The 14,311-nt window shown below is 38.0% G+C and overlaps 2 protein-coding genes across 7 annotated transcripts in view; both read left to right on the top strand.

The window, feature by feature from the left end:
• The window catches only part of FAM126B (family with sequence similarity 126 member B), a 59,410-nt gene extending 47,411 nt beyond the window's left edge, over positions 1-11,999 (top strand). For 3 of the 4 annotated variants that reach the window (XM_019617003.1, XM_010713436.2, XM_010713437.2), the window contains exons 13-14: positions 949-1,116; positions 5,833-11,999. In XM_019617003.1, the coding sequence (XP_019472548.1) occupies positions 949-1,116; positions 5,833-6,437 (773 nt within the window). In that variant the 3' untranslated portion in view covers positions 6,438-11,999. The remainder of the gene's footprint in view (positions 1-948; positions 1,117-5,832) is intronic. The other variant, XM_010713439.2, reaches the window with a different exon arrangement.
• A 35-nt stretch (positions 12,000-12,034) lies between these two features.
• ORC2 (origin recognition complex subunit 2) overlaps positions 12,035-14,311 on the top strand; it is a 23,439-nt gene continuing 21,162 nt past the window's right edge. For all 3 annotated transcript variants that reach the window (XM_019616999.2, XM_003207492.4, XM_019616998.2), the window contains exon 1: positions 12,035-14,221. In XM_019616999.2, the coding sequence (XP_019472544.1) occupies positions 14,131-14,221 (91 nt within the window). In that variant the 5' untranslated portion in view covers positions 12,035-14,130. The remainder of the gene's footprint in view (positions 14,222-14,311) is intronic.

The following is a 14,311-nucleotide window of genomic DNA, read 5'->3' as shown; positions in this document are numbered from 1 at the left end:
AAAAGAAAAAAGGGGAAAAAAGGGACTGGAAATCATTTACTAAGGCTTTTTTCCCTCTATTATAAGAGAACATAAAATTGTTGTGGCAGAGTTTAGTGTAGAATTCCAGTTATTTCTGAGATGCACTCTGAAATTCAGTTGCTCTCTCATCATAAATAGCTTAGGAAATGAGTGTTATTATTCAGACCTTGCTAGGGTTCCAGTTATCCACAGCCACTGAAGACAGTGGGAGATGGAAGAGCTGAACATCATACTCCTAGCATCATGTGGTCCAACTTATAGAGGGAACGTGTCATAAAGTAGTTTTGGATAGCTTAAAATTATTCTATTTTTCCTCATTCCTTATTGAATACTTAGATCACATGGAAGCATGCTGGACCATATGAAGAATAACAGTAAATATATAGTAATGTTTTCCTTCATATGGTTAAATTTTTGTTGTAGCAAAAATTGCTTTAAAATCATTTTGTCAAACTTAAAAAGTTTTTTCCTGCATGTATGAAATACAACTTTAAAAAAGCTGAATAATGACTGAAGGCAAAATGTAGAATAACCTAAAATAAACTGAGGTTACAAGAGTCTGAAAACAAGTATTACATTTTTCCTTTTTTTTTTTTTTTCTTTCCTATACTGTGTGCCAAAGCATTTAATGACCTCTGGTCCTCAGCTGAATCAGGATGTCCAGGACAAGAAGCAACTGTCTTCTATTTTCAGGACTTTGGGCCACGTTTGTCTTACTGTAGCTGCCATTATATTCATTTTCTAGTCTCTGGTATGGAGTATAGCCCACCTGTCCCTTTCTGTGGATGTTCTCACAAACTTTTAACTAAGCATGAGTAGTGTTTCGTGTTTGTTCTATGTCCACATAAATTTTTTATTCTCCCTGCCTGGGTTGGAATGCCAAGAAAGGAACAGAAAAGCACTAAAATGTTATATGTTGAATCCCAGATGGCTTTGACTTCTCAAACGAGGCTGACTCAAGCATACCTGGCTCACCGATCCAACACGGCTCCACAGACCTAGGGATCAAACGTGAGCAAGAGGGGGAGGTGCTGATGCGCAGGACCCCTGAGCATGGCTTCCCGGAGCCCACCTTGGCAGCAGCCACAACAGAGGGTAGGACAGAGATGAGGAGGCAGAAGTCAGTGAGGCAATTGCTGGAGGAGGATCCTGGCTCCCTATCCCCAAGCAGAACTTCTTTCCATTCTAGTGTGTGTTTCCGCTATCCCAGGGTGTATTAGCTTCTCTTTGCAATACACGCATCCCCTATATACCTAACATCAGGTCAGGTACTACCTTTTGTTATCACATGGGCTGGCCTGGGGCTTGCATCTGTGTGGTGAAAGGCTGCTCGGCATGGCAAACAATAAAATAAAAATGACGAGTAATAGCCAAGAGCTTTGGGATTGCTTGGACACTTTCTATTACTGAGCATGTTTAATCTAATATTCAGAGGAAAAAATGCACCTGGAGAACGTGAATCCAGTCCTGAAAAATAGATAGTATAGAGTATTAATGGATTTGGTTGGCAACAACTTAGCTCCAGTAATGTCTTACTAGTCTATGCTTTTAAATTTCCGAGAACAAAGTCAAGCCTATCTAAGACAGATTCACTACTATTAATGTTTATTTGATAGTCAACCTTTAATTGAAGACTCATAATCTTACAGCTAGTGTAGATGAACAATCTGACTGCTGTAAAAACAAGTATCAAAACGGAAAAACTTGTGTTTCTAAACACTTCAGAAACAATAATTGCTTCTTTATTCAGTTGTGCTGTCCACACAAGTGCTGTAGGGCTTCATATTCCCGCACTATAATCAGGAATAGCAGACACAGTAGTTAGTAGAGATTTATTTTGCTTCAGTTCATCTGTTTATTTTGTCATCTTTATTCCATGAAAGGTATTGTTTTAAGCACTGACTTTGAAACATGACTTCTCATCAGAAATGAGAAGTAATTTCTTATAAATTTGGCTGAATATAATTTAAAGTGTTTTTATATTTTAAATCTCCAATCTGAACAGTTTTTTGGTATTTCCAAAATTTGTAAGCATAACAGCTGATAGTAAATGAGATTTATTTTTAGATACTACATAGGCTTCAGATTTGTTCTTCTGGAAACAATCATCAAGAGAATTTGAAGATTTAATGTAGTGTCACCACAATCCTTATCCTTATCAGAGTTGTTATCAAGCATGGGATTATAATCTATTCCTTGGTGCATAGTGAGTTTGAGCATGCTCAGTAAATGAGTATGGCCTTCTCCTAACTTCACTGGTTCACTTGATCTTATTCCTTTGCATGTGCATGACCTGAAGGATATGGAGAAGTCCCCAGATGCAGAGAACATTCTGGAAGAGATAGGAAATGGGAAAGAAGTTGAAAAAGATGTGGCCTTCTAGTCTTAATTGTTTCCAGATGCTTATGTCATTTGAGATGTTACTGGAGAAATGATCATTCCACATGCTTCTGTTAAAGTTGGTTGAATATACTTCTTTAAATGTTGACAGTATAAAATTACATGCTTGGGCAAATGGAATTCTGCTAGTTAATACTAACTAGGAAAAGGTACAGGAATGGAGTTTGGCTTGATTATCAGTATAGAATTGTTTGTGTATATTTGGGTCTTTTATTGATACTTATTTCACAGAAAGTTTTGGTTAGTGAATATCCTCTCATAAGTTTTTTATATAAAAAAATATAATGAGAGACTGATTATTTTCAGTTACTTTTCAACCTTCAGATGTGGAAAGGATAAATAGACCTAATGTTGCTTTTAAAAAACAAACCTAAAATCCTTTTCAGATCAGTGTTTTGACCCAATAATTACAAAAAGGCAGAAGACTTAAAAAATGACTCAGTAAATACCTTAAAAGGCATTCTGCCTCTGAGTGGTAGCAGCTACTGCTCTGCACTATTTTGAGTCAGTAGAGAATGCTGTATCTGCATTTACAAATTACATATTGATATTGATAGTGTATTCTTTAGAGAAAGATTTATCCTGATAAGGAACAGCAGGAATCCCAAAGACATGCTACAGGGCAATCAATGTGATTTCTGTTAGGCTGGGTTGTCTTTTTTCTTCTGGCCTTGTAGTAAAGAGTGCGTGGCTTTTAAAGTTATGTTTCCTTTTCAAAATCATCTTATTGGTCTCTTGGTAAACAAACAAACAAATCCTTTGTGACTTCATCCTCTTTTACCTCCAAACACAGTATATAAAGAATGGAACATTTTCTGTTTGTTCCTGTGGACAACTTTTAGAAGAAAAATAGATGTGTTGGGAAAAGATTGCGTTTACGGAGTTATTTCAGTCCTACTGAGAACATCTGTAGCTATATGGACCTGACTAGAAAGTAATTCTCATGCATGTTGTCTTCTCTATCTTCTTCATTTTTTAACACTGCTGAGCTGCTTGGGCCTTTGTCTAGTTGCAGCACTGAAAAGCTTGCAACAACCCCTCTCAGTCTGGTCTTTAAATTTTATGGATGAAATGGCACTTCTTTTGTGTGACCCCTTTGCTTCACTGTCCCTGAATAGGATTTGACATGAACTGTGAGGAAGCAGTAATGTTCTCATAGTAATAAAAAGCTTAGCAGTATTGGCTGGAGACAGCATTTTGCAAGTTACGTGTCTTTTCTAGAATGAAAGGGATTGAGAGGGGACTTCTGCTGCTATTATTGCTGCTTGTAACCAAACACGCTTTCATCCAGCTTTGCATGGTTATAAAGAAAGATTTACTTTGGTTTATTGAAATAATTATCTTTCTTTTAGTAGGTTCCAGTCACATCATACTTTTCCTAGCATCTTTGTTTATGTGTGGGAATGTTGGGTTGGGGGAAGTGGGGGAGAAATGAGGTGAATGGTAGATAGAATTTCTCACTGTGTAATGTAAGAAAATACTTTTATGTCTTGGTGAGAAGAAAAGGGTCTAGTTAGATTAATCAGGAAGAAGTAACAGTGTTTGTATTTTAAATATGGATGCAGGAAGTTAAATCAGAATGTAAAGCATTCTTGATTTTAATGATAGCCTTTGAAGCCTAATTTTTTTCTTTTTCTAAGAAGGCCATAGACTTTACCAATGAAGAAAGACTGCCATAACATGAACTACAGTATCTTTATGCTGCTTAGAAGGCTTAACAAATCAAGTTAGAACTATATAAAACAACAGAATAGTCTCACATTGCATTGCTGAGAGAGGCCTGACCATGATCTACTTTGCAGAAGGCTAAATGTTGTTTATAAGCTGATACACAATAATGGTAATTCTGAGGCAAAACTTCCTAAAAAGAGAAATAGGTTTAAAAGAAATAGAGTAATAAAGCCTTCCTATAAAGTTCATTTTTGCTTTACATTTTGGAAATGTTGGATCAGGCTTATGTTTCTTCTATGCAGAAGAAGCAATACTGAATTAAGGCTTTGTGACTGTTTTGTTTGCCATAACAAAGTATTCTACAGTACTATGCTAGCAGACAGTATGAAAGGATGTTGTTCTACTCAAATACTATAATCTCTTAAATCTTTACCACCTCATTCCACGAAAGAAATTGAAACATATTTCCTTGGTAGCACACTGAGTTGGACAAACTGCCAGTATAGCAGTACAGTGGCTTTAGCTGTTAGAGAGGCTTTGCAGTTTTCTCTCTCTCTCTCTCTCTCTCTCTCTCTCTCTCTCTCTCACACACTCACACTCACACACAAGTAAAAATTCAGGCTTTGCAGCTTTTAGAAAGCAAAACAAAATTCTTATAGCCTGAATGTCTTTTTTCTTTTTTCTTTTTTTTTTTGTGTGTAACTATAGTTAAACTTTATGGATTTTTTCCATTGAAACAAGATATCAAGCTCCATTTTCAATTTTGAAACTTAAATGTTGTTTAATACTGAAACAATAACTTGTTTTAAGTACTTGGAGCTTAGAAAAAGGACCGGAATAAGATTTAAGAAAACAAAAAGTCTTCATGTATAGCCCTAATCTACAATCTTTAAGCCTTAGGACTGAAAACAAGGATTTAAGAAAGAAGCTTGACAAGCTCTAAAATCCCATTCCAAAGCACAAAGCTTCTTTGAATGTTTCAGATGTTAAATTTCTATTATTATATTTTTTTCTCGAAAGTCTTGATGCTGAGATTAAAGCAAATATGATATGGAAGCACCTAGGTAGGATTGCTGGAAATGCAGGGAGGATTGAGCTCTCAGAGAGAGAACTAGGAATTAGGTTACTCTCCAGCAGAAGGTATAGTCACATTGATTGAAGAGCCAGCTACATACAACAGAAGCCTTTTGCCTCTTGTTGCAGCACTGTTGCTGGCTAAGGAAGTAACCTAATTATGAAGCTTACCGAACATGTGCCGGACAAGTACTTGAACACGCTCAGATCCTGCCTCAAACTAGGATAAAATAGTCTAAAAGCCTTTCTCTTTTTTAAAAAATAAATGATGATAATAACAATACCCACATAGTAGGAGGATGGGCATTAGTAGCTGCGGACAGAACTAAAACAAATTAGCCATTAGACAAGGCCTAATTCTTCTGTATTGATGGACATAATTTTAGATATTATCTGGACTGATGAAAGTAATGCAGAGGAAGAGTAAATCAAGTCCAGGAAGTATTTATTGTCAGATTCCATTATTCTGCTATATTTAACAAGATTATTGGCAGATAATCAGGAATTTTTAAGCAGTGGAAAATAGGTGGATCAGCAAATGAGGGTTTGTTTTAGTGGTCTGTGTGCATCTGTATTCATGTAACTTGAATGCTTATTGTCTGTTCTGATTGGTTTGGATTGTTGTTTTTTTTTTTTTTTTGGTTTGTTCCTTTTTTTCATGAATAGATACTGAAGGTGTAAATGGAAGAGAGGAATCTGTGAACCTTAATGATGCTGATGAAGGATTTTCATCAGGAGCATCTCTCAGCAGCCAGCCAGTTGGGACCAAACCTCAATCGTCCGTATCCCAGAAGGGCAGCTTAAGAAAAACAGCAAGTGGACGTTCTGCTAAGGATAAAGAAACCTCTTCTGCAGCAAAATCCAATGACAGCCCTCGAGATTCAGTAGCTCGGAAGCAGTACATGCACCAATCCACTGACCTTGGTGCAGATATAATTGAGATGACACCTACTAAGAAACACCTCAGCCTGCCTGCTGGGCAAGTGGTGCCAAAAGCCAACAGTTTGAGCTTGATCAGGACTGCCAGTGCTTCCTCCAGTAAATCGTTCGACTATGTGAATGGTAGTCAAGCAGGCTCCAGTGTTGGAGTTGGTACAGAGGGTGTTACCAATCTAGCAGCCGGCAACACCAATCGTTTTTCAACTATCAGCCTACAGGAAGACCGACTAGGCCATGCTGGGGAAGGTAAAGATCTTCTTCCTCCAGGAACTCCCCTAACCAAACAGTCTCGATCTCCAAGTTTCAATATGCAGCTGATATCCCAGGTGTAACATTTAACTCCCTTTGTTAGTACTCCCTCTTTGCCCTAAATCCCCAGGCAAGTTCATTCTTAGGCAAAACAAGAACCATCATCCTGCAGTGTGAAAATACTGACTGTTGTGATCTTGTTTGATTTGGTTTAGCTATCATACTGTATTCCTGAAACAGCAATAATTCTTCCTTCACCTTCATTCTGCCCCCTTGTAAACATGGTTGTGAAGCAGTATATAATGTACTGTATGCCTTTTTCCATGCCTTCCTTTCTCCTTGGGTGATGTGCAATCCATCGTAGGCTGATCAGTCCCATTTCAACACTGTGAGACTGGAGACACCGTCGGAAATGGTGAATGTGATCCCTATGAAATGATGCTTTGGCTTTGTTAAGAAATAGAAACGGGTTTGTTTTCTCGGTCTACAGTACTGCAAAGACTACTGGATCATGACTTTTCTTCCTCAGAACCAGGAGTGCCTCAGAGATTCTAATGTGACTTTGGACCTCTCTGAGTCTGTGCAATCAATTCTGGGGAGGGAATTGTCATTGCTGCTCCTGGCTGCTTACAGCACTTTCATTAAAATGAGGGTAGTTTTTTCTTGCCTGCCCCTAATCTCTCATCCCAGAAGCTTTTGATGTTCAGCAACTGAGACGTGCTTATTACCAAGTTTTTTTCCCTCAAAGAGAGGATTGTAAGTAGATAATGTAGGTTACAATGCACTTCTAATGGCGTTGTAGCCATGTGTAATGTTATATGTCTTCCCCTCCAGGACACAGGGTCATTCTGCATGTAGACTAAAATTTAGACAAGACCATGCTGTTAAAGAAATTGGATTTGTAAGCGGGAGGGAAACACTATGTTCCAAGGAACTAATGGCTAGCTCTGCTCCATTTTTGTTGTGGGTGATGGTGTTGTTTGTTGTTGTTCTTGTGAGGTGGTGATCACTGAGTTGAAAGGTGTATTTGGGTAAAAGAGTATTTCTCAGGCTGCTTTCTACAGTATCATGGATGTTAGACATCCCCACCCCTTTCAGCTTCTTCCTCAGTGTCCCTAAAGTCAGTCATGGAGTCATTTTGAGAATCTTGCAGTCCAAACAGACCATCCTCTTAAGGGACTGTCTCAGGGATAGAGACTTTTTTTTTTTTTTTTGCTAGAAACACAGAAGCTTTAATGTGAAATGCTTTTCTAGAAACACCATTTACACATAGGGGTACTGACAGTCCTTTTTTTTCCCAGAAGGATCACAGTTCATTGCTTTGAACTGTTTATCATCTATTATGTTTTTCATCATTATTTTAGTGGATAGACCCCTACTCTAGAAAATGCAGAACTCGTGCCATTGAGCCAAGCCTTGAATGTATATGACTGGTATGAATGGTGGGCACTGGCTGGTACTTGTGCTAGAGAACACAGCTTAGAAGCACATTTCTGATTGTGTAGGAAAATGTTTGTCATCGTATCTCTCTCTTTGTCCTATTGCTAGAGAGAAAAGGAGAAAGTTCATCCTGTATTCTTAAGTAATGTATGATATCCTGGAAGTTTACAAATTGTAAATCCACGGAAAGAGTTATGATCTTCATGTGAGCACTTTGGTTTCATTGTCACTGTGAAGAGTAAACATAAGCTGTTAGACATAGCAGGTTATCTTTGAATGACAGAGAATCTTTAAGAGATTCAGGACAATAATATGGTGTTACTTTCATTGTTAGGTTTTATAATGTTTTTTTATTTTTTTTTTCTTTTGAACCTCTATTCCAAACAGAACTTTCAAATTTACATTGTAACTTGATGAATCACTGGCAGTCTAGTCTTCGGATCTTACATTCATAGAAAAGTGAATTAAAATGGCATCTGGACCGATGCAGAAATTTAGTTAAACAACAGAATCTTCAGAAAGAAAGCCCTGCTGTTTCAGAATTTAGATTAGCCTTTAAGGGTCACTACATAGAACTAATGCACAATTGAGATTAAACTGTGAGAGATTTTATGATGTGATTTTTTTTTTTAACTTCTTATGATTAGACTCTTCTTGATTTATTTTGTCAAGTTTTGCTGGTGGAGGTGATTGGCAAGTTATGATTTGCTTGGTAGTAGTTTCTTCCCTGAAAGTACAAATCTATATTTTGTAGAGATCATCACTATGAGAATTCTATTCTATTGAAGTGCCATCGTCGTGAACTGATAAGGACCAAATGATGATTGCATAAATCTTTGGGAAATAAAAGGTCAGGAATGTCAGCTTTTTGAGGAATTACTTTAATATTTCTACACCTTTAAAACATAGGGTTGCTATGTAAGGTTCTCTTGTTTCTGCTTTTGCTATTACAAACATTCCCATAGAAGTTTTATGACATGTAATTTGGCATTGGGCCAAATTTTAGAAACAAATACTTTATACTCTGGAGAGAGGAGCTCCACACAGTTACACTATTTCAGGAAAGCAAGACAGCCCAGTGACTTCAGATAGGGAAATCAAATGTACATGCCTCAATTTGAAGTAGTTAAAAGTTCAACTAAACTACAAATCAAGATGTTTTTTGCAGTCCTCATTTTGATGATGTGCCTTTTGTTATAGCTCAGTTCATTTCATTCTGGTTTGTTTGTGTTTGTGTGTGTGTGTGTGTGTGTGTGTGTGTGTGTGTGTGTACAAATATATATACAAGCACATAAGAACAAATCATATATATATACCTACCCCATTTAGAGCTTTAAAAAGGGTTCAATTTCATCTATATTAAAAAAAAAAACAACTTTTTGCTATGTGCTGATGTGCAGCATCTGTAACTTACCAAAATTATCCCGAGTGCGTTGTTTCATTTGTGAGAAGTTTTGTCATTTTCCAGACATAAACTGATCAACATCTGTCTTAGAAAGTGAGTTGTCACTATGACCTGCAAACCTGCTGTAATAGCATACTCTGCCAGTGCTGTGTATCACACTCACCTGTAATCCTTCTTGGTATCTCAGACTATACCAAGGTGTGTGAAGATTGTAGCAAAACCTTGTATAGTGACACTCAGTACACTTCAAAGTACTGTGGTGGTAATAAAATTAGAAATGTCCAGGATCTAGGCTGAGAGAATAATCTACTGGTTTTATGATTGTGTGTTAAATATTAACAAAAAATATGTTCTAATTTTCTGATACCGGTGACAAATATCTAAACTTAAACCTCCTTATCCTGAATTCACTCGGCTGTGTCATGTTTCAGAACATTTGGTACTTTATATAAGGCACTAGATTGAAATTTCTGCAATATTTCAGTGCAGCTGCATCATTATAAAAGGAGGTTGAAAAGCAGAACACTACATGTGTGTGCAGATATTTTTAATGCTTAGGTGAGGAAGTGCGGGTACTATATGTAGATGTCTATACACATGTAAGTAGGGATACATGAATTATCCCTTGATACAGTTTTTACCACATTACACTATGTTGTCGTTTTACAACTCATTTTTCTTGGGCTTTATAATTTTAAAAAGATTACTAAAATCAGACTTTGGTTCCCCTTTTCAGGAGGTTTTTATAAGCAGCTTTTTGGCTCAGTGTTGATCCCTTTTGTTTTTCATCCTGCAGGCCACAAAATGATGAAGTGAAAGTATCTGCTACAATGAATGTGGCAAGATGAAGTTTTAAGCTGCTTTGTTATTCTTGCTAGTTTTAATTTGGAGACTTTTTATCTTACTTTCTTATCTTTCACTGTTTGTTTTAAATGCAAATTTCTTTGAATACAACTTTCTGATGTGTTGGAAGAAATTTTTAACAGTGTACTTCATTCTGTAATGCTGAACATCATGTTGCAGCCAGTAAGCATTAGACGTAGTTATTTGTAGATTGCAAGTGTGTTGGTCTCAATTACCTAAATCTAACATTTCCAACACACTCCTGCTAGCTTGAACATAGTTAGTCATCTGTTCTGACAGCAAAATTATGAGGAAAAAAACTGTTTTCTGACAACTTATTTATTTGCACTACTTATGAATACTGGAGTTTACTGGGACAGGGTTTTTTCTCACCATGTGAGGTTTACTTGTGTGTGGGTAGGTACATACATTTGTCACGTGTTGACAATCAATTGCCTCAACTGTGTGTATACTGTATGTAAATATGAACATATTTTTCAAGATTAAGGGGGAAACCTGCACCTTAATGGTGGTAAAGCTGCTCTGTAGAAAGGTGGCCCCGACTCTTACCCCTTTCTCTCTCCAGATAGATGTGGCTTGTTTTACTTCTTTAATGAACATAATTAATTTTCCTGGAAAATTTTAGTTCCAGGGAGATTTTCCTCAATGTTTAATGTATAGTATGTTCAGAGAATTATATTTTCAAAAATTATTTTTGGTGTAGATTATTCTATGCTATGGCTTATTTTAACCTAAATTTTAAATTTGTCCTATTTTATCATGAAACAATGGCTCTCTTTTAAGTGTGCAAGTGTTTGGCCGGAAATTTTTGTTTGACTTGGCTTACAAATTTAAGTTAATTTGAAGACCAAGTAGTAACCAAGAATTACTTTTTGAGTAAAATTCATAATCAGTACAAACTTGATACTGAACTCGTAATCCTGGAGGAGGTGTGGAAAGCATAATGGAACTTACTTGAATGGAATGTATGTGCTGCATACAGAACAAAAAGTTGTTTCTGTTATTTGTAGATCTGTAAGTCTTATCCTTAAATTTTGCAATTCTGTCACTGCCAAAATTATTGTTATCTTGGCATGTTTCGTATGGGATGTTAGCTAGGTCTCATTTGTAATATTCATTTACATCATTGGAATAGTTTGTATCAGAACAATAAACATGCTTTTTTTTTTTAATGGCTTGTTTAGGACGATCACTGAACTAAAATTATAAATCATCAGTCCTTTTCAAGCATCAAAAGTAGAGGGCTAATCCTCTGTACTTGCATTGCTTTCTTGGCATAAATAAAATTGATCAATATTTTGTATTTTCTCTGGTATTTTAAATGCTGCTTATTGCTGATATACGGGCCTTAATTTATCTTTCTCTTAATAAGTTAAGATAAATTTGTCTTAATTTCTTAAACTAGTATTAATTTGTTTTCCCACTGGCTCTTGAATAAATTTCATTTCTGGAAAGCTGTTCTGTAGGTGATTTGGGGAAACAGATCCCAGCATAGATATTGTATTTGTGAATACATACATCAGTCTGTCAAAATCTGCATGTTGCAATCAGCTGAAGAGTGAAGTACTCACCTGCTTCTTAAACAATGATGGACAACAGCGGAGAGCTGTGGGCAACTTGGTTCATCAATAATTTATGAAGGCAAGCAGTAAATGGATTTTGCAGGACTGATCTGTATAATGATTTTCACTTAGTCATTAAAAAAAATTATTTTAAAATAAACCAAATAATGGAACAAATTTTCAAAACATAACAGGTAGCCATTTCTGAGAAACTTTCTAAGTTTGGCAAGTGTAAAGGCCTGCTATCATGTAATACATTAGATGTTCAAAAGGAAGCTCTAGAAGCCTGAAGGTACCTCACAGCTTCCAGGAATGGATTTAGTAAAAATCTGTTTCGTGCTATGTGACTTTGAGATTTTTGTGAAGAAAAAAAAGTAAAATTTCCAACTTCTGTTATTTATTTCTTTAGAACCAAAAAACCAAACACTTCTGATTTTATTTTTTTAACTGTACTCATCAGATTTTTAAAATAGCTTTAGGGATAAAATGAATTTTAAAAAAGGTCCATAAATTATTTGTTCTATCATAAAGGATTACTAAGCTACTCCTGTGAGGAGCTGCTGTGTGAGAACACTTGTACAGTAAAACTTTGTGTCTGTACAGTAAAACCTTGGCCTACGTTTTAGCTTGTGCACAATGGAAAAAGTTGATTAAGCTGTATTAAGAAGTTATTCGGTTGTGAGCTCCCAGTGTTTTATAGTCCTCATCCTCCCCAGAACTGATCTGAAAACAGAAAAATTAGTATGAATGAAGCAACTTTTTCAAAGAGAAATGGGCTTTGTTCAAAAATAGGTGGGACTTGGGCGTGACAAGTACTAGCTTCTGACACTGTCCTTTTTGTTCACGTGGTTCCTGTTGTTGTGCTAGACTTTCATGCTGTTTATGAAAAAATTGAGTATTAGAAACTTTATGGCTTGAAGTATACAGTAGATGTGAGTTAGCAATCACTAACTAGATAAACCACTTCTCAAAGCTTTTTAGTAGATAGTACTGGGATGTGTCTGTGTATCTTGTGTGCCAGTGTTCGATGAATATTTTGAAACAAGACTTCTTACTGTTTACTTGAAGAAAGTGCATACTTTTAGGATGGATATAACTGGCTGGTTTATTTATGAAGAAACGACATATGAATAAATAAAATTGAGTCATTTAACATTTTTTCCATATCGAGGATTCCAGGAAAAAAAGCTAATAAAGATTTTTAATAATTAAATCAGATACTCTTAATACATTTTAGATTTACTTTTGTAGCTTTTCTTTGCTATACAAACCTGAATCGAGGTACCCCGTGCTGCATTTTTTAAATTTGTATTTCCTCTATTTTACAACGAATCTTTTGCTCTGTACTGTTCTTGTAAGAACACAGGATACGCCATCAATTTTACTAGCAAAACGAAATGCTCTGCAAGGGTTAAAAGATTATTTTCCTACTTTTTCTGTCATACCAGGTTTGTTTCTCTGAACTAAGCTTTCTGAGGATTTTTACTACTTTAACATGATGTGCTCTGATCTCTGTTGTAGAAGGAGCATAAGCAGCACATCCCACGTATGCAGACAGCTGGGCCAGGCCCGAGGGCAGGGATAGGGCCTGCGTGGGCAGGAGGTGCTGGGAGGGATGGAACCATGCAGGCTTCGAGAGGCTGTGAGCTGTCCTGTGTGATGTCCTTTATCCTGGGACCAGGGAAATCCTCATTCTTAGAGCTGAAGATGGCACATAGCGAAGATCGTGTTATTGGTGCATGTAAGCCATTATCTTACTGTCTTACTGAACTGGGTAATGCTGTTGACTGTTGTTGAAATGTGAAACGTAGTTACTGTTGACTCTGTAAATACCTGCCAGAGATGAAATATAATTATTTTAAATCATTGTAAATAGAGATGTATAAAACTCGACACAATCTGCAATGCAGAAAAAAAAATTATATATATATATAAATATATAAAGATGTTAAATAAATATTGTGCTGTTTCTGAACAGAACTGGAGCTGCTCGGAGTTGGTTTTGTTTTTATTCTTTGAGTGGCGTCGATCAGGGCCCCAGCCTTCCTCAGGAGGCTTCGCGTCGCCACGGCAACTGCTGGCGGCCGCACGCATGGCTGCCAGCGGAAGTCCCGCCCCCTTGCTTCTCCCGCCGACAGGCGGCGGAAAGCGGGGCCTGGGGTCGTGGATTGGCTGAGGCGTGCGTCAGTCAAAGGCAGGCGGCGGTCCTCACAGCGTGGGCGCCCCGCACCTTCTGAGGGAGGGCGCTGGATTGGGTGGACGGCTGGCACGTTAACCCGCTTCGGGCTCCTGCCGCCGACTCAAGGTGCGGTCCGGAGCCCATGTTGAGCCGCCAGCGGTGAGGGCGAGAAGAGGCAGGCGCCCGAGACCTAAAGGTCGTACCCGGGCCTTGCGACGGGCGGTCTCTGCCGCTTACCCCCCGTGGGCACCTGGCGGCAGCGCCCCCTGGCGGCCGGGCGGCTCCGCCCACGTGTGTCAGGTGGGGGTGCTCGCCCGGCGCCCACCATGAGCTTGGAGGAGTGTCGGAGCGCCGGCACTCTGGCGGTGAAGTTCGTGCCCGACGAGGACGTTCTGAGGCACATCGCTGACGACGCAGGTACGGCCGGGCCTGCGCTCCTCGGGAAGGGGCGATCAGCCCTTCTCCAGCACTTGCGGTAGCCACCGGCGAGGTGAGGCCTTCGGCCTC

This window comes from Meleagris gallopavo, chromosome 7 (assembly GCF_000146605.3).
Source record: "Meleagris gallopavo isolate NT-WF06-2002-E0010 breed Aviagen turkey brand Nicholas breeding stock chromosome 7, Turkey_5.1, whole genome shotgun sequence".
In the NCBI taxonomy this organism is placed as follows: domain Eukaryota; kingdom Metazoa; phylum Chordata; class Aves; order Galliformes; family Phasianidae; genus Meleagris; species Meleagris gallopavo.
This window is presented reverse-complemented; position numbering and strand designations above follow the sequence as displayed.